Source organism: Spermophilus citellus, assembly GCF_964194105.1.
Source record: "Spermophilus citellus genome assembly, chromosome: 11".
NCBI lineage: Eukaryota > Metazoa > Chordata > Mammalia > Rodentia > Sciuridae > Spermophilus > Spermophilus citellus.
The window spans coordinates 130,007,802-130,032,332 of record NC_138192.1 but is presented as its reverse complement, the minus strand read 5'-3'; the positions used below and the strand labels follow the sequence as shown (position 1 = coordinate 130,032,332).

Here is a 24,531-nt window from a genome sequence, read left to right as displayed (position 1 = left end):
GAAGTCTCATGCACCTGTGAAAAGTTGGAGGTAGTTCTGCCCCGGATTAGCTGCCTGCAGCACGCGTAAGATGTGCTTTCTGAGATGTCAGAAGTACGCTAGGTCAGACACCCCGAGGAAGCTTGGGAACTGCACTTAAAAAGGTGTTCAACACATGTTTGAGGGCCTCCTGGGTGCGAGTTAAACACTGAGAGGTGAACCCAGGTGGAAGCCTCCGTAAGCATCCTGTCTGTCAGCAGCCCAGGAAAATAACGAGCTTGATGGCAACAGTCACGTGTCACAATGGAGCCCATTTATGTGGTGACACTCAATTGTCCTTATAGGTCCCCAACCTGAGTTGTATTTAGCATAGATGGACTTTCGTTCCTTTGTCACATGAACTCCACATTGTCTTCTGCTGGATGATGACATTGCAAAGCACAGGGGCTCAGTTAAAGGCTTTATGATTTAGAGTCATGGAGCATTGGAAGCCAACGGTGTGACCTGCGGATAGACTGATGAGGTTCCCGCCCGTGGATGTGACTGACCCAGCTCACGTATCCAGGGTCTCCGAGGTGGTCTTTCCTCCCTCACCCCTCCCCACTGTTTAGACACGCTTCACACGTCTCCGCTGTACCGAAGGAGAGGGTGCTTTCCAAGTGGACAAACCTAGGGGTCCCAGCCACTGTCCTGAGCTCCAGACCAGTAAGTCCAGCTGCCCAGCTGGGTTTCTCCACCTGGGACCCCAGGACATTTTCATCTCTGCACTACCCCACCCCCAGTCAGAGCCTCCACTCATGTTCCTTGTCCTCTTGAATGGTGCCACGAGACCCTCTTGCCAAGCTGGTGACCTGGATTTTACCCAGCACCAGCCATTGCTCTACGTTGGACTGTCCCCTGAGTCGGGCCCTGGGCTCTGTTACTACCACCACTTCATCTGCTCTCCTCGGAGCTGCAGCCCTCTCCTACCAGTCTGGTTCTGCTGAATGCAACCCAGACATGCTTGCCTGAGAGCTCCTGGGGCCTCCCTGGCCAATGGGCAGAGTCCTGTTTCTGTGCGTGGCTGACAAGACCCTTGGGGCTGACCTGTCCCCGCATCCTTGTGGAAGGCAGGGTGGTGTGGAGGGACAGTCCCTCTGCCCACAGCCAGTTGCCCTGAAGGGGTTTTTTTCTCATGGAGCTGCTACATCCGTTCCAACTTCTCGTACCCCTGAGTCTTCCTTGAGACAGGTGCATTTGTTTTAGAACCGGCTGGGGAAGCCATCGGAGACTGTGCACAAGAGATGTGTCCCTTGGACTCCTCAAGTTGCTGAGACAGGGATTTTTCCTCCATATGCAAATTGACAGCTACTCCCATGCAATGGATGAGTGTGCTTGAGGGTTACTATTGGGGCATTAGGGCTGTGGGAAGGTCCCTGCTGGATGTTGAGACCTAACCGGGACGTTTCCGTCAACAATGCTCTCCCGGTTACTAACACATCAAGGTCTGCCTTCTCGTTTTGCTGAAGAAAGCTCGCATTTGTGTGACTGGATTTTGAATCAGAGACTTTTCTTAGTGGTGGAGAAAACTTGCACGTTCTGGTCTTTCCCACGAGGGAGAGGAGGCAGTTTGCTCTGTGGTCAGGAGCCTATTACTGGGAATCGAGAGAGTCCGTCTTTCTCCGTGTGCTCCTCAGTAGAGCGTCCCCTCGCAGTAAGAGTGTGACGTTATAGTGATTTGAAATGACTGCCATCAAAAATCTTGTTCTTTTTAAAAATACAACACTCTTTTATTCCAGGGCTCCTATATCAGGAATACCGAGATAAATCAACCCTCCAAGAAATCGAGACCAGGAGGCAACAGGACGCAGAGATACAGGGCGATGAGGATGGGTCCCCGACCGGTGAGGACACTCCAGAGGAAGAGGAGGAGGAGGAAGAGCCGGCGAGCCCACCCCAGAGGAGGGCTGTGCCCCAGATCTGCCTGCTCAGTAACCCCCACTCGAGGTTCAACCTCTGGCAGGACCTTCCAGAGATCCAGAGCAGCGGGGTGCTGGAGATCCTGCAGCCCGAGGAGGTCAAACTGCAGGAGGTAAGCGCGGGGGCTTCACTTGGTCCAGCTGATGGGGGCCTTCCTCTGGGGGCTGAGGTTCTGTTGTGGTTCATCAGGAGGATGACTGGCAGGGCACGCCCATGAGACCACGCGGGAAAGAAGACATTATCTTGTGGGCAACTGAAGGCACCTGCAGCCTCTAGGTCAGCCCCTCCCCAGGGCTGAGGCCCCCACAGGCGCGTGCCCTCGGGTGGGAAGATGGTATTCGCGCACCCTTCTTGACTGCCATGGGGCGTTTCTGCTAAAGCACTGGGTGATGCTAAGCCTGTGGTGACTGTGAGATCACCCCAGCCACCTAAGCTGGGTGACAGAAATCTGCTGTACTTCCTTTCCCTTGTCATCTTATCCCCCAACTTTATTTGGGGGCCATTTGAACTTTGGAGGAGCGGGGGTGCTGAAAGAAATCCCCCGGCGTGGCCACCCCCACCCCCAACTGGGCAGAAATCAGGGCCGTGAGTCTCTCGCCCGGGTTTGTGGGCAGGATCCTTCGGCTGACCTTGGGCAGTCGTGAGGTTGCCTGGTCTGCAGCTGCAGGGAGAAACAGTGGAACAGGGACAGAAACAAGTATCGGGGAAACTCAGGGCTTGTTTTAATGGAACAAAGATTATTCGGGTATCAAGGAAAGTTGTGTGATTTAGAGAGACAAGCGTATGGTCAACAGTGAGGAGAAAGGACCTGTGGACATGTGTGTGCTGATTGTATCGTGTGTGTGTTTGTGTGGTGCTGGCGAGGGAAGCCGGGCCTGGGCGTGCTGGGAATGTGCTTTCCACTGAGCTACATCCTAGCCCTCTTGTTGTTATTTAAAAAGCAAAACAGCCCAGCTACTTGGGAGGCTGAGGCAGGAGGATCTCTTCAGCCCAGGAGTTCCAGGCCAGCTCATGCAGCAGAGTGAGACCCCTCTCTTAAAAAAAAAAAAAATTAAATACAAATTAAAAGCAAACATGGTAGACTGTAGCATCCATTGTGAATGATCAAGACTGAGAACAACTCCCGATCTGCATCCTCTAACTCAGACTTGGGCTTCCAAGCAGGTTTGCAGTAGAGAAGGTTTGATAAAATTGGATTTTTGAAGAACCACCAGGACCTGCTAACCTCCTGCCCTGTAGAATCAGGAAAAATGAGTTTAAATGCTGGCATCCCTCCTGGCTCTTGAGCAGGGATTTGTAAGTGGCTACATCAAGAGTTTGTCTGTTTTAGGAGACTTCTGATATAAAACTTAGAGATCAATCATAATATGTAGAACTTAAAAGAAAGCATGAGCCTTTCACAACATAAACGTAGCTAGAAGCCGAGGAGGGGCCTTTTGTATCACATAGAAAAGCACAGCAAACTGCAAAGAAGCACAGGAAACAAACAACTTGAAAAAGGTGGCAGAGTTAGTAACAAACCTGTCAGTTACAACAATAAATGCAAATTGCTGAAGCTCCTCCATTAAAGACGGAAGTCTCCCTTGTACCACCAAAGTAAATGACTTCATTATTATGGGATGGTAGAATCACCGGGCCAGCAAGTTAGCAAATTGAGCAGGAGTCGCCTCATGCTGTTAAAGGTGTCCTTTACGTGGATAAAGGTACCACTTTATTTTTAAGTATTTTAACGTTGCATATATAACTCATTGCTACACTTGCATTACTTTAAAAAAAAAAAGGCAAACAACACTAAAGTGTCCACCTAGGCCTTTTCTTTGACCCTAGGTTCCCGTTGGAGGACTAGCTTCATCTAATTTACCTCTTCTGATAAAGCACAGCCTTAAGGCACCATCTGCTTTTGGAGTTTAGACACATAGGACGACTCCTTCAGAAGCCTTCTGGGTTGTTGTGACGCTGTCCTCAGTGCTGCGCTCGAGGTTTTGGCTTCACCCTAGCGGCGGTTTGGTTGGGTTGGGGGTGTTAGCAACTTGCCTTCCATGAACTCAGAGCTTTCAGCTTCGTTTTTATAAAACGCTCCCCTGGCACTGGCCACCACTGATTCTCAGCATTAAGTGATAGATGGTATCACAGGTACAACTGGCTTGAAGAAGTTGAGGGAGGGACACAGGTGGCTTGAAGTGCAACGAGCGAGGTGCATGTGGAGTCTGCCCAGAGCGCTCCGTGGGTCCCACAGGGCACCAGGGGACCTCAGTGAGGCGGGGAGCACAGGTGGCTGGGGAGAACTCCTGCGGGTGACCTCCTAGCACCCACATGAGAGGTGGCTGTAGGGAGGGACCTCACCCGAAGCTGCTGGTCAAAAGTGAAGTGCATTTTGACTGGTAGTGGACCCCACCACACCGTCGTTCAAAAGGTAGAACAGGCTGAGTGTCCCTAAGATGAAAATTTGACATGTGAAATGCTCCAAAATCAGACTTTTGAGGCACTGACATACCACAAGTGAAAAATTGATACCATGGAGCTTTGCTTCATGTGTTAAATTATTTAAGATATTTTAAGTGAAATTACCTCCGGGCTATGTGTATAAGCCTTTTTGAAACATAAATAAACTCCGTGTTTAGACCTGGGTCCCATCCCCAAAATATCTCATTATGTATCTGCAAACATTCCAACCACCCCCCAGGTCTGACGTACCTCTGGTCCCAGCATTTTGGATAAGGACGACTCAGATCCACCCCGCCACCCGCAGTGTGCAGGCCATTCCCACCGCCCTCCTGGCTCTGTCGAACATCCTGGTTTTCTGTGATCTGTCAGATAAAACTCCCGTCTTGTTCCCCTGCCTGTCCCCAGGACTTGCTTGAACAGCCTTTCACGCAATTATCATTTCCCTTCCTTCGTCAGCTGGCTGTTTCATTTTTCGTCCTTTTTTTAAAATCGGTTTGTTTATATTGGTGTTCTGATTGGTTTATTAGCAGCTTTTTGTACATTCTGGATGTCAATTCTTTTTTAATGTTCTCAGATGCTTTTTCACGGTGGAGTGTGGGAGCAACAGAATGTAGTGATTTTCATTCTCAGTCCCACTCTACTTAGCTGTGTGACCTGGGAAATACAGGTAACTTCTCTGTTCCTCAGTTGCCTTATCTGTAAAATGAAGATGTTGTAGTTCATTTTCTGTTGCTGACCTGAGACCGGGTGATAGGTAAAGAAGAGTTCATGGTTCTGGAGACTGGGAAGTTCAAGGTGGCTGTGCTGGTGAAGGCCCTGCGCTCTTCAACTCACGGCTGGAAGTTGAAGGACCAGCAGGCGTAGGGGAGATAGCAGGGGGCACTGAGCTCCCCCAAGAGCTAATCCCCCTTGAGAGGAGAGCCTGAATCCACTAAGGAGGGCGACCCACAAGCCCCCTGAACTACTGCAGCGGGGACGGGGTCTCCATGTGCGTTTTTGTGGGGACTGACTGCATTCCCACGGTCGGGGTTCCTGGCGCTGCCTCCCAGGCCTGTGCACTGGGGGAGCTGACCCTGCTCGCTTTGCTGAGGGTGTCTTTCTTCGTGAAAATCTATCACTGTTTTCACGTGAGGTTCCCAGGATCAGGGAGGCTGGTCCCCAGAGCACACTGCACGGTGGAGGTCATGCGGGATCGGGGGCCGTGTGAACTGGAGTGTGGGGTCCAGCACATGGAGTCCAGGGACCGCCCTGCTCTTGTAACCCGCGACCGAGCACGAGTGGCCCCACATCCACATGCTGTAGCCGTGGGGCACGCCAGGCCCTGGGGGCCTGAGACAGCGGCTGACTGACAACGTTGTCCCTGGGCTCTGTCTCTTCAAGCTGTGCCACCCGCCCTAGTGGAGGCTGACCACTGGACACATCACCAAAAGTTGGTCATCGATTAATTAACCGAGATGTGCAGCTCCTTAAATGATGACTGAAGTGGTCCAGGCCACGCGTCTCACTACGACGCTGTCGAACAAGAGATAAACGCTGTTACAACTTCACATCAGCGACGTGGCCTCCGCTTCTAACCGAGGAGATGGAGGATGCTGCTTAACATGTCAGACTGTGTCAAAGAGGAGGGGAGCGCTGAGTTCAAGATGCTGTGGAATGGAGGGGGTCGGGCGAGGCTTCATTTGGATAAAAATGCTCACCCTGCTGGGATTCCATTACTAAATAAGGGAGAAATCCAGAAGGCTCGCAGAAGAGGCCCTCCAGAAACGCTTCTGAGGAGAGTAGCTGGCCGAGCTAGGAGGAGGCTCTGTGAGTCTGAGAGAGCAATTTTCTAGGAAAATACGAGCCACCAAAAACTGACTCAAATCCAAAAATATCAGCCAGGCACAGTGACAGCCATCTGTAGTCCCAGCTGCTCCGGAGGCTGAGGCAGGAGGATCGCTTGAGCCCAAGAGTTCAAGATCAACATAGCGAGACCCCATCTCTTAAGAATCAATCAAAGTTTTAAAATAAAAATGCTAAAAACACAAAAATACACCAGTGACCAAAAACTCACTGGCAGAAGAGATGCCGTGGCCAGTGCAGGGGGGCCACCGTCACAGCAGGGCTGCCCGGCAGAACACTCCACAGTGAGAGGATCGTCCCACAGCTATCTTGCCACGGTCGCCGGCCTCGAGTGGATCCTGGTTCCCGCGACTGAGGAGCTGAGGGCTGGACCCGCTCGCCCTCTCCGACGTCACTGCAGCCGCGTGGCGCTGGGCAGAGGTCCGCGGGCTTCTTCTTCAAGGGCTAGATAATGGGTGGTGCAGTCTCGGTCCGGACCGCTCGGCCTGCTGCCCTGGCGTGACAGAGCTACGCACACAGGCAGGAGGAGGCCTGCGCGTGCTCAGGAAAACCAGATTGACAACCCACAGGCTGCCGTCTGCCCGACCTGGGCTATGGCATTCAAAAGAAGAAAATGCCCAAATTATTCGAAAGTAGGGTGACATTGACAATCAAAGCTGCCCTTATTGACATGCACATGCAAAAACATCTAAACCCACAATTGTAGTTGAAGACATGCTGAGAGGCTCGTCTCTCAGTAACCAGTGGAACCGAGAGACACAGGAGACACGTCAAATCAGCAGGGATGGGGCTGGGGCTGGGGCTGGGCCTCATGGCGGAGCGCTTGCCTAGCATGTGTGAGGCCCTGGCTTCAATCCTCAGCACCATATATAAATAAAATAAAAATAAAGGTCCCTCAACAACCATATATATATATATATATATATATACACACATTTTTTTTAAGTCAGCAGGGATGTGGAAGAACTGACCACCATCAGCCAGCTGGAGCTGGTTAACTTTTACAGACAACTCCACCCAACCACAGCAGAATACAAATTTTTTTCAAGTACACATAGAATAGTTACCAAGACAGACCACAGCACACCTGAACAAGTGCATAAGAAGTGAAATCATACAAACGGTGTTATCTGACCCTAGAGAATTAAAATAGAAATCAGTAATGTGAAATAACTAGAAAATGGCTGGGGGCGTAGCTCTGTGGCACATACTTACCCTGCATGCACCAGGCCCTGAGACCCATCCCCAGCACGACAGGGGGAAAAAGATAACAGGAAAATATCCAAACACTTGGAAAATAGACAACACACTTATAAATAATCCCTGGGCCCAAAAGGAAGATAAACACACAAAAAAATTGCTATTTGTTTTGTTTTGTTTTGTTTTGGGGCTCAAATGATTTGTACCAGTCTGCTTTGTCTTTTTTATTTGCTTTTTTATTAATTAATTAATTAATTTTAATTAGGTGTATATGAGAGCAGAATGCATTTTAATTCATTGTACAAAATTGCAGCACAACTTTTCACTTCCCTGGTTGTATACGATGTAGCATCGCACCATATGTGCAGTCATCCATGTACCTAGGGTGATGATGTCCATCTCATTCCACCATCTTTCCTGCCCCCATGCCCCCTCCCTGCCCCTCACCCCTTTGTCCCATTGAAGTTCCTTCATTTTTCCCATTTTCAGCATCCACTTATCAGAGAGAACATTCAGCCTTTGGTTTTGGGGGATTGGCTTACTTCACTTAGCATGATATTCTCCAACTCCATCCATTTACCTGGAAATGCCATAATTTTATTCTCTTTTAATACTCTGTAATATTCCATTGTGTATATGTACCACAGTTTCTTTATCCATTCATCTATTGAAGGGAGTCGAGGTTGGTTCCACAGTTTAGCTATTATGAATTGAGCTCCTGTAAACATTGATGTGGCTGCGTTACTATAATATGCTGCTTTTAAGTCCTTTGGGTATAGACATAGGAGAGGGATAGCTGGGTCAAAAGGTGGTTCCATTCCAAGTTTTCTAAGGAATCTCCAGAGTGGTTGCACCAATTTGCAGTCCCACCAACAATGTATGAGTGAACTTTTTCCCCACATCCTCACCAACATTTATTGTTGTCTGTATTCTTGATAGCTGCCATTCTGACTGGCATGAAATGAAATCTTAGAGTAGTTTTGATTTGCATTTTTCTAATTACTAGAGATGTTGAATATTTTTTCATATATTTGTTGATCAAATGTATATCTTCTTCTGAGAAGTGTCTGTTCAGCTCCTTAGCCCATTTATTGATTGGGTTATTTGTTTTTTTGGTGTTAAGTAAAATTTTCTGTTTTAACATATGTTGGCAAAACCCAGATTTCAATCAACTAGAAAACTCTTTTCAATAAGAATAAGAAAGCACCCCAAAGAAAAATGGGTAAAACAATTCACATAGAAGGAGAACAAGTGGGTAGTGAGTAAATGAAAAAGAAATCAAACTCACTAATAATCAAAGAAATCCCAGCATTGAGGTACTGTCTTCTGCATTTCAAAAAGACAGAGACTTTTAACCCAAATCTACGGTAAAAGCCTAGTGCTGGGGGGATTTTATTTTTTTAATTTTTTACTGTAATTTGTTATATAAATGAGCATTCTGTTACATCAGTGATAAGCAAAGCATAGCAGTCATTGTACCAAAATCCCAATAAGAATATATTTGTACCCTTTCTAGTATTTCTGTCTAGAAATTTGTCTTGCAAAATAATAAGATGTGTGCACAAGTATTTATTTATTAGGATGCGCATCCCAGCAAAAATTTCAAAGAATGAGAAGAAGTCTAAATACCCAACAGTAGAGGAATTATTTAGTAAGACAGTATATAGCTATCCAAAGACACAGCATTAAAAAACATGTTTTCAGGGCTGGGGATGTGGCTCAAGCGGTAGCGCGCTCGCCTGGTATGCGTGCGGCCCGGGTTCGATCCTCAGCACCACATACAAACAAAGATGTTGTGTCCGCCGAGAACTAAAAAATAAATATTTTTTAAAAATTCTCTCTCTCTCTCTCTCTCTCTCTCTCTCTCTCTCTCTCTCTCTCTCTCTCTCCTCAAAAAAAAAAAACATGTTTTCAAAGAATAAAATAGCAAATATTCATGATAAATAACATTTTTAAAAAGCAGAATAGAACACTCATCTATAATAGAGTGTGCAAAGAAAATTAAAACTTTATACATTTTTGGCTGTTTCCTGTGGATCAGATGAAGACATTTGAAGATACCAAGGCGGATGGAGAAGCAATGTAGTTGTGTTCAGTGGTGGGAACAGGGACACGCAGGCTTTGGTGTGACTTGCTCCGAGTTTTGGGGATTGGCTTTTCATATTTAAAGAGGTCAAAGTAAGCTTTCTGTCTTGTAATGAACACAAAGCTGAGCTCGTCAGACTCTATGCTCCCAATATTTGGGGTCCCGTGCCAAAGTCCAGGGGCGACCCCTGCTACCCCAGCTCTGTCTGCTGCCGGACCCCTCTCCACCTTCACAGATCTGGGTTCCCACCGGCCTCTGAGCGATGGTTTTTGAGTCACTGAGAACACGACCCTTGGAGAAAGTAATTGGAATATATTCAGATTAAAAGAACAGGAAGGAGGCAAGTTAGGAAGGGCAGGGCTTCCCAGTGGGCAGCAGGGGGCTCTTCCAGGACCTGCAGGAAGGGGTGGGACACAGGATTGTCCTGAAAGAATAAAGAGAAAGAAAGGGAATGTGACTGTGGAGGGGGAGGGCAGGGCCACGCAGATGGCACTTGATTCTCCCACCTGACACCTGGCACTGTGGGACCGACACAGCCTGCAGCTGCCATGCCTTCAGCCTGGTGGGCGGTGTCCCCAGCACATGCAGGACCTGTCTCTGCCACGTGGTCTCCATGGCTGGGTGTGCAGGGCTGGAGACGTGAGCAGGGAGTGATGTTCTGAGAATCTCCAGGGGACAGGGACACACACAGGTACACTCAGGGGCGTGGGCAAGTCCCCAGCATGCCCAGAGAGCCGAAGGGAGGTGCCCCGTGGTCCCCAACACAGTCTGAGTCCGCTCGGCCTCTCTTGGGTCTTGTTTGGCAGCTGCTTTCACTGCTCAGGACTGACATGTGTTGCCTTCTTTGCGCCTGCAAAAGGAAAAAGGAAATTGCTTGGGTTTTTGCTTTTTGTTTTTTCTTCTTCTGTAGTTATGTATAGGCAGCGTGCCTTTATTTTATCTGTTTATTTTTATGTGGTGCTAAGGATCGAACCCAGTGCCTCATATAGGCTAGGCAACGCTCTGCCACTAAGCCACAACCCCAGCCCAGGCTTAGAGTTTTTTATATGATGGGCCTATCAAAAACTTAAATTGTGACTATTACGTTATTAACCAGCCTTCACCAAATCTCCATCTATAGGGTTAACCCTAACAATTCAACAAGAGAGTCCTAAATTGGGAGGGGGCCAGCTCTTAAGGTGGCAGTAGCCATCACCCAAAACATCAGGTATTTCTTTGATCTGATGTTCTATTTGATGCAGAAAATAAACATCAATAACTGTTTTAACCAGAGAGTAAAATTAGCACATATCATTTTTGAAATGAATCATTTGGATAAATAGTTTATGCATCTGATATAAAATTTAAAAAGAGCAGAAGTATTTGCAGAGGAAGAGTCTCCCCGACCCCATACCTATCCTGAGCTGCCCGGGTCCCTCCACAGCCGCCTGTTTGCAGTAGAAGGTGTACGCTTGCGCTGTTGTATCAGTAACAAGCTGCTCTGGGCATCGCTGTGAGCCTGGCTTCCTTGACACTCAGCAAAATACTTATCATGTCTCTCTAGAGCAGTCTTTTTTTGTACCAGGAATTGAACCCAGGGACACTTACCCTTGAGCCACATCTCTAGCCCTTTTAATGTTTTTCTTTTGACACAGGGTCTCACAAGTTGCCTCTCTAAGTTGCAGGGGGGCCTCTGTGTGTGAGAGGCTGGCTTTGAACGTGGGAGCCTCCTGGGCTGCTGGAATTACAGGCATGTGCCCCTGCGCCAGGTAGCAATCCATGTTTTTGCAGCTTTTGAGGGCTCTGTTGATTACCCGGTCCATATTTAACCAGCCCCTGTTAATGCAAGTTTGCAGTTGAAAAGGTCGTGTCTCAGGGATGTTCCCTGCAGCATTATTTAAAATCATGCAAAGACAGAATGCCCTCCGTGGGTCCGGTGGGGACTGCGGAGTGGAACTGCTGGTCTACAGGCCACATGTGTATAAACTGGGAAGACACCGCCCAGTTGTCCCCATGCTCTGTCTGTGGGTGGGTGTGCTCACTCCCCACCACGGATGTAGCACATTATCTAGCGATTTTACCTTGACTCTCGTGCTGGATGAAAAATGGAGTCTGGTTCGTCCGTATCCCTCTGTGAGGAAGCCTGAACGTGGTGTACATTTATACCTGTTTTAATATATCAATTTTTTCAAATTGCTTTGTTAGCGGGTTGTCTTGAGGAAATTTAATAATCAGCATTGTGATGGGGACTTGCTGGGGCTGGGCGGGGACTGCTGGTGTCAGGGGGTGCTGTTGGCCCTGGTACCTGCACCCCGGGGCTGCCTTTAGGATGGGGCTGTGCCTCGTCACACAGAGTGGCACTAGAAGTAGTTGTCACTTGAGCCCCCCCACACGGGCTCCCGCCTAGGCTCCAGAGCCCTGTCCACTATGCTGCATTGGTCAGAGAAAAATCCAAATTTACTGAGAAGAACATGACTCCCTGCTTACTGAGTGGGGGTGACTCTGCAGGCGGACAGATGTGGCTTCTCAGAGCTCAGGGCCACAGCCCTCCCTGTTCCTGACTCTGGCTCCTGGTGTCCATCCCCACATAGTGGTCAAAGGGGATGGACCTGAAAATGTAAACCAGGTCTGAGGGTCTCCCACTTGTCCCTGTCAGTGATGGCCCACGACATGCACAGAGGCCCCCCATGTCCTGCCCCCTCCCTCACCACCATCCTATCTCCTGCCCCGGAGAACCCATCTTTGGCACTCCTGGGAATGGGCTGTCTTGCCATCCTCTGGGGAACGATCCCAGTGTCCTCCTAGGACAGCCCTCTGCCCGTCTGGCCAGAGCGCCTTCCCACCACTTGTGGAGGCAACGACAGCGGTTGGACGGGAAATGCCCAAGTCGGGCTCTGTGGCGGGCCAGGCTCCAGGCCGAGCATTTCGCAGTCGCTTCCTGATAGCCACACGACGAGTCAGGCGGCCATTTGTACATGAGGAAACTGAGGCTCAGTGCCCGCTGCCCCCTACCTGTGGCGCCCTCTACCTGTGACGCCCGTCTGGATCACCTTTGTTAGTTATGTGTGCCTGGAGCTTGGGAGCCTTGAAGGCTTGACATTGTCTCGAGAAAATTAAATTTAGCAGCAGGAAAGTGAGTTCCTGACAGCATCTGTAGCCAAGAAAGCTTCCAGGAACCTTCTCATGAGGGGCCTCCCTGTGCCAGGCTGGGTGTAGGTAGATGGAGCAGCCAATGGCTAGCTGGGGGTCAGTGCTGGGGCTGTAGGTCGACCACCAGGTGTCCAGGGCCCTGCGTTTTGTGTGGGTGCTTATTTTCAGGTGGACAAGGCAGTTGTGGTACAAGGACGTTATGGAGAGGCCACTGCTTGGGTCAGCATCTTGGTTCTCGCTGTCATGGTCTCAATCAGGGGCAGCCTGGTGGCCCAGGGCCTGTGATTGGCAGCTCAGCCCTGGAGGATGTCACTGTCAACTTGGTTGCTAGGCAGGTCTGCCCTGCAGGACATCCCCGACTTACAAATCTGTTCCTCATCTTAAAGTGCCTGGCTGGGTGGGCTGTCGGCAGGGCTGCTAGTGACAGCAGACACCCAGCCCACCCCCGCCTGCTGCAATCCTCAAAACCCTGGAGAAATGCCCCGCCTTGACGGGATCTTACGGGTCACAGGGAATCCAGGGCAGAGCTAGCTTCGCAGTGACGAGTAGACAGGCCCTCAGAGTGGAACGCGGCTGTTGCAGATACCAAGTGCAATAGCCAGAACTAAGAGCGCCATTCGGGGACCATGCTGTGATTCATAAATTTGGGGTCAGTCTAATGAGTATTCCCGGAGGATGGGAATCCTAGGCTGGTTGAGGGCTCAAAGCGGCCGCCCTACTGGGACGCAGCTGGCCAATGCCAGCCTGGCCAGAGCATGGGACATCAGGCTTCATGGTAGGGGCCGTGCAGAGCCAGAACGGGGAACCCCACAGTCGTCTCAGCCCTCCCACCACAGAGGTGGGCGACTTCAGGCACGTGGCCTCAGCTCTACTCCCGCTTCCTTCTGGTGACACAGGAGCTTCTATGCCTCCTTCCTGGGGGACCTTGGGGATTGAAGGGACAGCTGTACAGAGACCCTGTCCCCAGAGCCTGTGTGTTCTCCCTCCCTCCTTCCTGACCCCTGGAGCTGGAGCCTGCTGGACCTGGGGAGGCCAGAGCCCTGCCTTCACCATGGCTGTGTCCGTCCATCCTCCTCTGCCCAGCCGTGTTGGTTCCCAGGACTGCCCACAGCCTGGGGGCACAGAAACCTGAGCGCACTCACTCACAGGTGTGGACACCAAAGGCCTGAAGTGGGGTCTCTGCAGAGCTGCGCTCCCTCCTTCTCGGGGAGAGTCCTTGCCTCTTCCAGTTCTGGCAGCTCCAAGTGTCCCTTGCTGTGGCCACACCTCCCCGCCTTTTCTCCATCCTGTATTCATCATGGCTCCCTGTCTCTCCACTATGGGCACGCCCACCCGAAATCCAGGACGACCTCACCTTGACATCCTTAACTCACTTACATCTGCAAAGACCCTTTTCCACACAAGGTCACACTCACAGGCTCTGGGGACTAGAACGTGGGCATAGCCTCCGGGTGTGGGCACATTTCAACCCATTATATTGTCCCTCTGGGGACCTGAGCCATCCTAGGCCAATAAAAAGTGGAGGAAGATGGGGAGAGGAAGGTGGAAGGTGCCAGCTGACCTTACAGATTGAGGTCATGGTAAGCACGGAAGGCAGGCAGGCCAGGCTGCTGCATGAGCTTCACGGAGCCATACTTGAGAGGGCAGAGCTTCGATTAGTTTTGTGGTGTTCATAGTTTCAGTGGATAAAGAACAAAAAAATACACGAATGCACACATGCACACACACAGAGATGGAAAAGAGGTGCCTCAGAAGAGCTTATTAGATTGAGGGTTTCTTTTTCCAAATGAAGATTCTTTATTACATTATAAAATCCAACCTTAGGAGCGGTGATACAGGCTCATTTTCTAATTTTCAGACAATTCAAAAAGTAAAAAGGAAACAGTCCCCCCCCCCCCGAATTCCTCCCTGCTGGAGCCGGAGGTGTCATGGTGACCCGTTTCCTTCGAAATATTTTTCTGGGCGTGTGGAGTCGGGGACCTCTGCTCGCCGACTTTCCCTCCTGACTCTGCCAGTAACCCGGGCAGGAAGCCGTGGCCTGGAAGACCCCCACCCTGTGGCTACCTCACGTGCTCCTCCCTTCCCCATGTCCTGGACCTCAGCTTGTCCCCGATGTCCATGGCAAAGGAAGGGTTGTTGAGAGCGCGCTCTCAAAGGGCAGGACACTGTGCCCTCTTTCATGGGGCTGCTTGTCCTCTGGGGATGGGTGGCAGCGTCGGGGAGCAGCCGTCCACACACCTTGGTGCCTCCCTCACAGCCGGCTGGGCTTCCCGGTGCCTCTGAGCGGGAGGACGCAGTTGGGCTTCCCTGGAATCAAGGCAGTGACCACGGGTCTCCTGTGTTGTGTCCCCGCCCCCCCGACACAGGCCATGTTCGAGCTGGTCACCTCCGAGGCCTCCTACTACAAGAGCCTGAACCTGCTGGTGTCCCACTTCATGGAGAACGAGCGGATGAAGAAGATCCTGCACCCGTCAGAGGCACACATCCTCTTCTCCAACGTCCAGGACGTCCTGGCTGTGAGCGAGCGGTGAGAGCCGCTCCCCGTCCAGGTGGCCGAAGCTGGCCATGGTGCTTGTCTCAGGGCTGCTCTGCTCTTGATTGCTGGGAATTTTCCATAATTAATATGACCAATAATGACATAAATCCAAGATCCACCTCCCCACGCAGCGGGGTGGCCAGTGGCAAGTCCCAGGTCCGGCCCCATCAACCATACCCTGTGGGTTTCCATGGAGCCGTGGCCGGGAGGACCCCCACCCTGAACTGGAGCCATGTTGAGTGGTCTCTCAGGCGGGTCCTCGGCCAGTCCATGACCTGTGGGTGTGTCCCCCTGAGCAGTTCACCCTCCAGCGGTTACAGAGCCCCGGCTCGGGCCCCTGGGCTAAGACCTGTGAGCGTAGCCTGGCCTCAGGCTCCCAATCCTCTTGGATGGTGTGAGCCGTAGTTGGGGGAAGTGGTTTTGAGCTTATGACTGGGCCTGGTTGAAGTCAAGGGTGAGTCAATGGGGGAAGAAGAGACATCCATTGATTCTCTCAAAGAAGGAATGAACTCGGGCATATTATCGGGGTCAGAGGCCCACCACCACCTCACTGTGGCCTGGGCAGCTGGGCTGCTAAAGGCCACATGAGGAGAAGCTGACCAATGTCTGCACTCAGCTGTGAGCCCCGGGCATGCCACGTCACATGTGGCCCCCTGCACTGACATCCACCTGTGCGTTAGTCCCTCCACCTCCCTGTGGCAGGCCCGTCTGGATGGCTCTGGACACAATGGTCACCGAGGCCTGAGCAGCCGGAGAGACCCTCGGCCTTGGCCTCCGCACCTCTTATCTACGTGCTGATTCCTGTTTCACTGTGGGAAATCCCAAGGTGCAGAAGTAAAGACACCACACAGTGATCCCTGGGCCAAGGCCCTGCTTCAGCAGTGATGGGCAGCACAGGGGCAGTCCAGGTTCCCCCACCCCGGCCACCCCCATGGGACCATCCTGAAGCAAGGCCTCATGGTCATTTTACTCCCTCTGCAAACACAGCAGTCTGTCCCGAGACCGAGATGAGGCGTCTGTCTACCCCGATGCTGTCGTCCATCCAAACCAGATGTGCCCACGTGTCCTGCCAGCGTGCAGACTCCGGGCCAGTCTCCTGGACCTGCGCGCTGCTTTGTCCCAGCCAGGGTGTGTCCTGAGCCTGCCTGCCCCGCGTCCTCAGCCCAGCCGCTGCCCCTTGCAGGTTTCTCCTGGAGCTGGAGCACAGGATGGAGGAGAACATCGTCATCTCCGACGTGTGTGACATCGTGTACCACTACGCCGCCAGCCACTTCTCCGTCTACATCACCTATGTGAGCAACCAGACCTACCAGGAGAGGACCTACAAGCAGCTGCTGTGAGTGTCCCCCCCGTCCCTGCCCTCCCTGGTCCCTGGGGCCCCGAGGTGGGCCAGACTGGTGACCGCATCCAGACCTGACACCTTCCAGGCCAGTGACAGTGCCCAGACCTGGCATGTTCCCAGAGCCTTACCCCACTGGACCCAAAGGGAGTGAGTTGTCGTCCCCCAGACCCGTCCCAGACCGCTGAGCAGGCCCTGTGCACTCAGGGAAGAGGAGGAGGCCGAGAGGGCCGAGAGATTGAAAGGGGGATGAACTAGCAGAAGGGAGGGGCAGGGCAGGAGCTGACTCTGTGGCTACCCAGCCGTGCCCTTGGCTCGGTTACCAGTCCACCATGTCATGAACTCCCTTGGAGGTTTCAGTTGACAAGATAATTTTCCGGTCGGTCACCTTGCCTCTGTTGAGTTTTTGCACTGGTCACTCTTAAGGTGCTGGGGCCATCCAGGAGGGCACTCAGTTCCACTCAGAAATTTCGAAGGCCTTTCCGAAGGTGACCTTCCACCTCAGAGAAAAGCAGAACTTCTGAGCCATCTTCATTTGGGAAGGAGGAACAGGATCGCAGGCCAGGATACACGACAGGCTGAGGTAGCCTCTTGTTTGTCCTGGGAACGAAGGCAAGGCCAGGGGTTTTATGAGGACAGAGAGGTCCTCGCCCGTTGGGGGAGCTGGCAAGCTTGATTGGCAGCAGCTGCCGTGCCACCCTGGTCTTGTGGTCATAGTTCCCAGGACAGTTGCTGAGAACACAGCCTTGAGATAGAGTGGCTGCACTGGCCTTACAGGGCAGCTCCCGAGACAAGAGCTGGTGACCCGAGAGTTGCCCTCGTGGCCTCTCAGCTCCATGTAGATGGTCTGACAAGGATGCTTTCGTCCGTATGCCTGCTGTCCCTGTGGGTCTGAAGCCTGCCCTTGGCTGGCCTTTCTGTGGGACCCCAGGGTTACTCGTGGATGAATTTGCGCATCCAGGTGCTCCAGGGTTTGGGAATTGGAACTTGAGGTCAGGCATTGAGAAGACGAGCATCCAGCAGATAGGTGCCCACGCACCGCCGTGCCCAGGAGGCCCTGGGGCCCCTCCCTGTGCCACGTGAGCAGCAGCAGGCAGGGCTCCACCACTCGGCACATGCAGCCGGGGCTGACTCTCATCTCCCACAGCCTCCCAGGTCCTTGTCAGCGCTGTGCCCAGCCCACCTGTCAGAAATAGCTCAGGCCCTCCTGGCAGGTGACTGGTGCCTGCTGCCTGTTCCCATCACTACGTGGGTTACCTCGCCATGGCGTCCTCCTGAGTGAAATCATCTAATTGTGTGTCTGATTCACAGACTTGGCCACACAAAGAATCCTGGCCCTCCCACACGCCACCTATTTTGCAGACTTCACGGGCTGGGGCTGCGAAGTCACTATTGTTATTTGACTTGTGCATGAACATGATTTCCCATTAAAAAAGAGACAGAGAGAGAGAAAGAAAGAACTTGACACATTTTCCCTGACCGTGGGTCTCCGGGTCCCTAGGAGCTGTCAGTGGGGAGGAAGCTCCATGCGCACCTGCAGGAGAGACCCACTGCTGTGTCTGTGTCCCCAGCCAGGAGAAGGCAGCGTTCCGGGAGCTGATCGCGCAGCTGGAGCTCGACCCCAAGTGCAGAGGCCTGCCCTTCTCCTCCTTCCTCATCCTGCCCTTCCAGAGGATCACGCGCCTCAAGCTGCTGGTGCAGGTGCTGCCCCCGGCCGGAGCCCCCGGGGCTCCGCAGGGTCCCCGGCACCACATGGTTCCCTTCTGTCTCCCCAGAGCTCTGTTGGCTTCCTAGGGAGTCCATTTGTTCCACAAGTACTAATTAAGCTCCTACTGTGTGCCAAGCATCTCCCTGAGCTGTGAGGGCCCAGCCAGAGAAACCAACCAGGAAATGGTTTTGACCATGAGGACAATTAATGAGGTCACCGAATTAAGGTGACTCCCTGGCCACTGCCAGTGGGGCAGGGGGCAAAGAAAGAAAAGCGACATTCAAACTGAGTCTTGGCTTGGGAGGAGCCAGCCAGGTGGCCATCTGGAGGAAGGGGCATTCTATGTAGAAGGGACTGGATGCACAAAGGCCCTGGGGCAGCAGGGTTCACAGGAACAAGGTGGGAGTGACTTGGTCAGAGGCAGACTCGGGGCCTGGGGCTCCATCCTGTGTGGTCTTCACCTGATCTGAGGGTGCTTTTCCTGGCTCACTGTGGCAGCTGCAGAGGAAGGGCCGGAGGGACAGTGACTCAGTGCGCTGAAATCAGTGTCAAAGGAAGGAGGACAGACCAGGAGAGACTCCCCAGCTTTTAGCCTGAGCAGCCTGGTGCCCTCAGGGAAGTCAGGAGGGGAGGAGCCAGGGCTGGGCTGGAGCCAGTGGGGTTGGTCGTGACCTTGAGCAGCTGAGGAGCCACTTCCAGTTAGAGGGAGAGGTCAGTATTTAGTAGAAGAGGCCACCCAGGAGGGAGAGAAGGGGCAAACAGGCCCTGGGACAGAGCCCCACCTGCCTGAGAGGGAGCAACCAGGAGAGAGGGAGGAACCAAGAGAGGCGCAGCCACAGACCCTGCAGGGGACAGGCCAGAGGGGTGGGGGCAGCCCAGCTGCCCCGCCAGGACAGCAGCTGGCCGGTGTGTCCAGTCAGGTCCTGAGCCTCAGGAAGCCACTGGCCGTGGGCAGTGAAGGGCCGTGTGAGTCCCACTGGGGCCCCAGATGATGTCCTGGAGCCACAGCTGTGGAAGTCAGGGTCAGGCAGGCGGGGGCGGACACCAAGGGGCAGCTGGCTCAGAAGCAGAGGGGAGGAGGCCGGGAGGAGGTCTCAGAAGCACCAGAAGCAGCATCAAAGAGGTAGCGGCTGAGGGAACCCACGAGGCTGTGGAATAAAGGAGGGACAAGCGGAATGTTTTTAACTGAGAAAAACTGAAACAGTTTCCAGGGATGCAGAGTAAACGGCTCTGACATGTTGTAGAGACGAACATACACGGATATATAAAGACCTTGCTTTAGGTGGGATGAAAACCAGTGTGAGATTGAAACCCACCTGCATGGTGGTGTGGGAGAGCAGGGGTAGCTGGGGGGCCCTAGGGAAGGACTCGGAGGAAGTGTGTTTGGGAATGAGGTCCACCTGGAACTGCAGGTCACAGCACTAGGGTACCCAGGGACATGCTGAGATGAGCACGCAGCAGGCCACGGGGCTGACACTGTCCTCCATTTGAGGCCACCAATGTGACCTGGTTGAAAGGAACTTTTGCTCTAATGAGACAGCTGAGCAGCACTGGCCAGCAAGGACAGTTAATGACAGGGTTTGTGACTGGCCTCGCATGGTGAGGGAGGAGCGGAAGGTGCCTGGGGAAGCTCGCAGGTCTCTGGCTTGGCTGCTGGGAGAGGAGGGCAGGCAGGGGTGGAGGAGAGAGCTGGGGCTAACGCCGGGGCAGCTGGAGACATAAGTACAGCCATGGTGCATGACAGCCAGGAGGACCAGGAGATGGAGCCCAGACACCCAGACCTCAGGGGGCAAAAGCAGACCTCACCGGGCACCCACACCATGGGTACGGGAGGATGTCGAGGAGAAACCATGCCCAGCCCCAAACTCGGGGGAAAGCACCCTGAGCACGAAGTTTTGTTAATTGAAGAAAACGGAACAATTGGAGAAAAGACAATTGTTTATTGATGGGGCCAAAGTTCAGGAAGCCTCAGGACCAGGCTCCCAGCAGCAGCTGAGGGAGGGGGGGGAACTGCAGGCCCCCCCAAAGCCCTTGGCGCCTGTCCAGGACAGGAGCTGGACTGGGCTGTGCTCATCCTACCCTGGCAAGCCTTAGGATGGGGAGCCTCCACCCTTGGTGTGTCAGATGGAGGGCTGTGTGTGTGTGTCACGGTCACAGCTCCTGGGCTGGCTTGGCAGGAAGGGTAATGCAGCCTGTCCCCACTGGCAGAACATTCTGAAGAGGGTGGAAGAGAGCTCAGAGCGTGAAGGCACTGCCCTGGAGGCCCACAGGGAGCTGGAAATGGTGAGTCCCTCCTGCTTGCACATGGGCCAGCCGGCCACTTGCCCCACGTGGGCCACCCTCCCACCAGCCCCCTCGTCTCTTTAGACCAGGCCCTTCATTTAATTTTTACTTTTACCATCAAGAAAAGTCACCGGAGCTAAAAATGTGCCCAATGGTGCTTGAGCAGAACTTCCTGCCCTGGAGACCCCCTCAGCACCCTCCTCCACTAATTTGTTCATGGTGGATGTTGGGGCAGCCACAGGGCACTCAGGGACACTCTTCCCCATCCTGGAACTCTGCCACCGTCACAGGCCCAGGCCTCCATCAGCTGCCTGGTGTTGCTCATGGCAAGTATCTGGAGCCCATACAGACCCTAAGCTTGTCTTGGCCTCTCTCCTCAAGTCACAAATGATCTCCCTCCCTCCTATGGCTGTGTGGAGGCTGTTCCTGTTCTTCCTGTCCACTGGCAAGCTCTTTGTCCCAACCCTGTCCCTCCACCCCACTTCCCCATCCCTCAAGACTCACCCCCGCACGTGTCTCCTGGAAGGATTCACTGGCCCTGCCCAAGAGCGCTGGGCTTTCCCTGTGGCTGAGTGGAGGGTCCTCTCCTGATCCTCAGAGAGGCAGAGGACTCCTAGAAGCAGGCAGGACTCGGGAGGGCCAGCAGCTCCGTCTGCATCCTCGAGTGCTCGGGGCTCTGCCCTGTGTGCCGAGCGGCTGGCATCACTGCAGCTGAGAGCCAGTTGGGGCTGCTGTGTGGGATGTCTCCGTTGGGCTCTTGACTGCCATGATGGTGGACAGTGGGGGGCAGGAAGTCCTTTCCACTCTGTTACCGAGGGGCAGAACCTCGTGAAAGGAGTCCACCTTCCATGGACGTGTGGCATGGTTCTGTGCGAGTCGGGAGGCCAGCGCTTCTTAGCTCAAGGCAGTCATTTCCCTGTTTGGGCTGCTGCCATGTCCTTCACCCAGGCAGGGGTCACAGAAATTCGCTGGCAGTTGTCCCCTTTATCATTAGCAAGGACAGTTCTCCTCCTGATCCTCACAGGGCAAAGCTGTAGCCACCACGGGGCCGGCCAGGGGGCTCAGCAACCTGCCAGCTGGGCAGCACCTGTCAGAGCCCCTGCCTGCCCAAGGCAGAGCCTCCTGGGCCCCCATGCCAGCCCCACCGGAGCAGCCACGCTGGGCTGCAGGAGACAAGTCCTGTCAAAGGCCACATGCCCCAGAGGGTCTCCCTGTGGTCATCCGGGGGCCAGGGGATACTTTCAAATAGATTCCTTTCTACTTTCATTTCCCTTTTGCTTTTAATGAAGGGTATACTGTTTCTCACCACTCACTTTTTTAAAATAAAGGTTTTTTTTCCAATTTATAAAAGTAATCGATGCTCAACACAAGAAAATTCGAAGATGCTCATAAGCAAAAAGAAGAGAGCGAAGGTGCCTGGCCATCTTGTACCCAACTTCCAGCAGGCTGCCAGGCCTCCAAACAGCCCTGCACACGCAGGCGCACACACGCTTTCTTTGCCAAAGGGAGTTAGTTCCTAAACTCCCATCCAATGTGGTACGTGCAGAGTTCACGGCCTTGTTTGCGGTTCCATGGGACTGTCACGTGGGTGTTCTGTCATCATCCCAGTCAGTCCCCCGTGATGGACGGGTCTCATGCTCAGGGACCCCCCACAGGCACAGACATGGCCTGCGGCTGCCCTGGCCTGTGAGCCAGCACAGAGCTTAGTTCCTTCAGAACGAGGCCCTGAGGTCCTGGTGGCCTCTTACCCGGGAGCCAAGGAGTCACATGCGCACCCTCCGTGGGCAAGAGGCCAACCCGGTGCCTCGCAGTACATCTTCTAGCCTGGCTGACACTGTGCCTCCTCGGGAAGTACCCTCTGGGGACAAGGCACTGAAGGCCACCAGACTCTCAGGCTTTCACCTAGAGAAAGGAGTATGGCTGGGACGTTGGGTGGGCTGGCCTGAGGCAGCGTCTCCTGTCCCAGGTGGTGAAGGCGTGCAACGAGGGCGTCAGGAAAATGAGCCGCACAGAGCAGATGATCAGCATCCAGAAGAAGATGGAGTTCAAGATCAAGGTGAGCCTGGGGTGGGAGTCAGCCTGCACCGCACCTGTGCACCCCATCTGTGTGCCCAGACTTGCCCCAGCCTGGGCCACCTCCCCGGCCCTGCTGAATCCAGTGCTCATGCCCAAGCCCGTCCTCCAAACTTGCCTTCTGAGAGCGAGTGCCTGGCCCCAGTGCTGCCTGCCGGCCCGAGGCCCACTCTTAACTACTCACCATGAGACCTTGAGCGGTCAGTTCATAGTGACAGGGACTACTCTACGATTCTCATGTCTGAGAATTTTCAGGTTATCAACCTTCTCCCCAAACTTCACATAAAACTTTGGCTGTTACTAAAGCCCTGAGGGCCCCTGGGGCCTGCGTTTCTGGTGACAGGCACCCAGCACACAGCGCCCACCAAGGGCCCCAGAGATGGGCCTGCTGGGGGAGGCCAGGTGTTTTCTGGGCTGACGGCCGGTGCCCCACTCCCACCTGTTCCGCACAGCCAGGGCCAGCACCAGCCCCTGCAGGCCGGGCTCCTGCTCTTTGGTAGCTCTCTTTGCTCTTCCTGTGATCATGGCCACCCCGACTCTGCACCAAACAGGCTGAGCCTAGTGAGATGCTGATCACACACAGGGCGCACACACTTGTTCACACACAGTATACACATGGCAACACACACATGCTCACACATGCAGTATACAGATGGCAGTGCACATGCATGTGCGATACACACACAGTAGTACACACACATTTAAGAAACACACAGCACACACATCAACACAGGCACAAACACATGCCCTAAAGCCCACGTGTGGGTACGTACACAGCACAGAACACACGTGCACACACAGAAGCCACACACGGGTTGAAGCACACACGCACACAGGTGAAGCACACTTGCACAAGGGGCACGCATTCACACACACTCACACCGCTGCTATTTCCCTGTGCCTGGCCAGGCCCAGCCCTCCACCATCACACCAGTGTCACTCAGTCAGTTTGCTGGGGGCTGGGGTGGGCAGGAGGGTCCAGGCCCTGACCCTGCTGCCCCTCCTAGTCGGTGCCCATCATCTCGCACTCCCGCTGGCTGCTGAAGCAGGGCGAGCTGCAGCAGATGTCAGGCCCCAAGACCTCCCGCACTCTGCGGACCAAGAAGCTCTTCCGAGAGATTTACCTCTTCCTCTTCAATGACCTGCTGGTGATCTGCCGCCAGATTCCTGGGTGAGCCGATGGGATGGCATGAGTCCAGGTCTGACCATGGCCCCAGGAGCTGGGCAGGTGGAGGACAGAGCTTGGGCTTGGGATCAGGTTTGGAGGTCCCCTGCTGTTGTCCAGGAGCCTCGGTTTCCCCTGCCGTGAGGTGGGTTCTGCTCCCGTGAGTGTCTGGCACCCGGGAGCGCTCAGCCACTGCCCGCCCCACACCCTGGCCAGGAGGCTCCTGGGGGACAGGTGTGCAAGGGCTGGCAGGGGGCTGAGGAGGCTGGGCTGGGCTGTGCTGCCTGTCCTGCCGGACTGACACGCCCACCTGCTCCCTTGGCCTCCAGAGACAAGTACCAGGTATTCGACTCGGCCTCCCGCGGCCTGCTGCGCGTGGAGGAGCTGGAGGACCAGGGCCAGACGCTGGCCAATGTGTTCATCCTGCGACTGCTGGAGAATGCAGATGACCGCGAGGCCACCTACATGCTGAAGGCATCTTCTCAGTGAGTGCCCTGCGCAGGCCCCACCCTGTGACACCCCTGCGGCCCCTCCCAGCTACCCTGCTAGGAGGCCTGGCCTCCTCTGCCACAGGCCTGCTCCCAGGTGGAAGGAGACTCCACACCTGTGGGAGGCCAGCCCTCTGGGAGGGTCTGCCCCAGGGCCACAGCTTCGGGTGTGGGCCAGTGCGGGGCAGCTCAGTGTGCAGGTGCGCTCCCTCGGGGCTTCACTCTCAGGCCAGCCTGAGAACTGGGTGGCTGACCAGGGGACCACCCTCCTCCTCCCTCCGCCCCTCACCCGAGTGTCT

General features: G+C 53.8%; 1 protein-coding gene across 1 annotated transcript in view; it reads left to right on the top strand.

Moving 5' to 3' along the window:
- The window catches only part of NGEF (neuronal guanine nucleotide exchange factor), a 33,856-nt gene that overhangs the window by 5,891 nt on the left and 3,434 nt on the right, over positions 1-24,531 (top strand). Inside the window, exons 3-10 of the mRNA XM_081261694.1 lie at positions 1,758-2,050; positions 15,007-15,167; positions 16,360-16,512; positions 18,087-18,216; positions 20,432-20,506; positions 22,473-22,562; positions 23,587-23,750; positions 24,074-24,229. Coding sequence (XP_081117820.1) covers positions 1,758-2,050; positions 15,007-15,167; positions 16,360-16,512; positions 18,087-18,216; positions 20,432-20,506; positions 22,473-22,562; positions 23,587-23,750; positions 24,074-24,229 — 1,222 coding nt within the window. The remainder of the gene's footprint in view (positions 1-1,757; positions 2,051-15,006; positions 15,168-16,359; positions 16,513-18,086; positions 18,217-20,431; positions 20,507-22,472; positions 22,563-23,586; positions 23,751-24,073; positions 24,230-24,531) is intronic.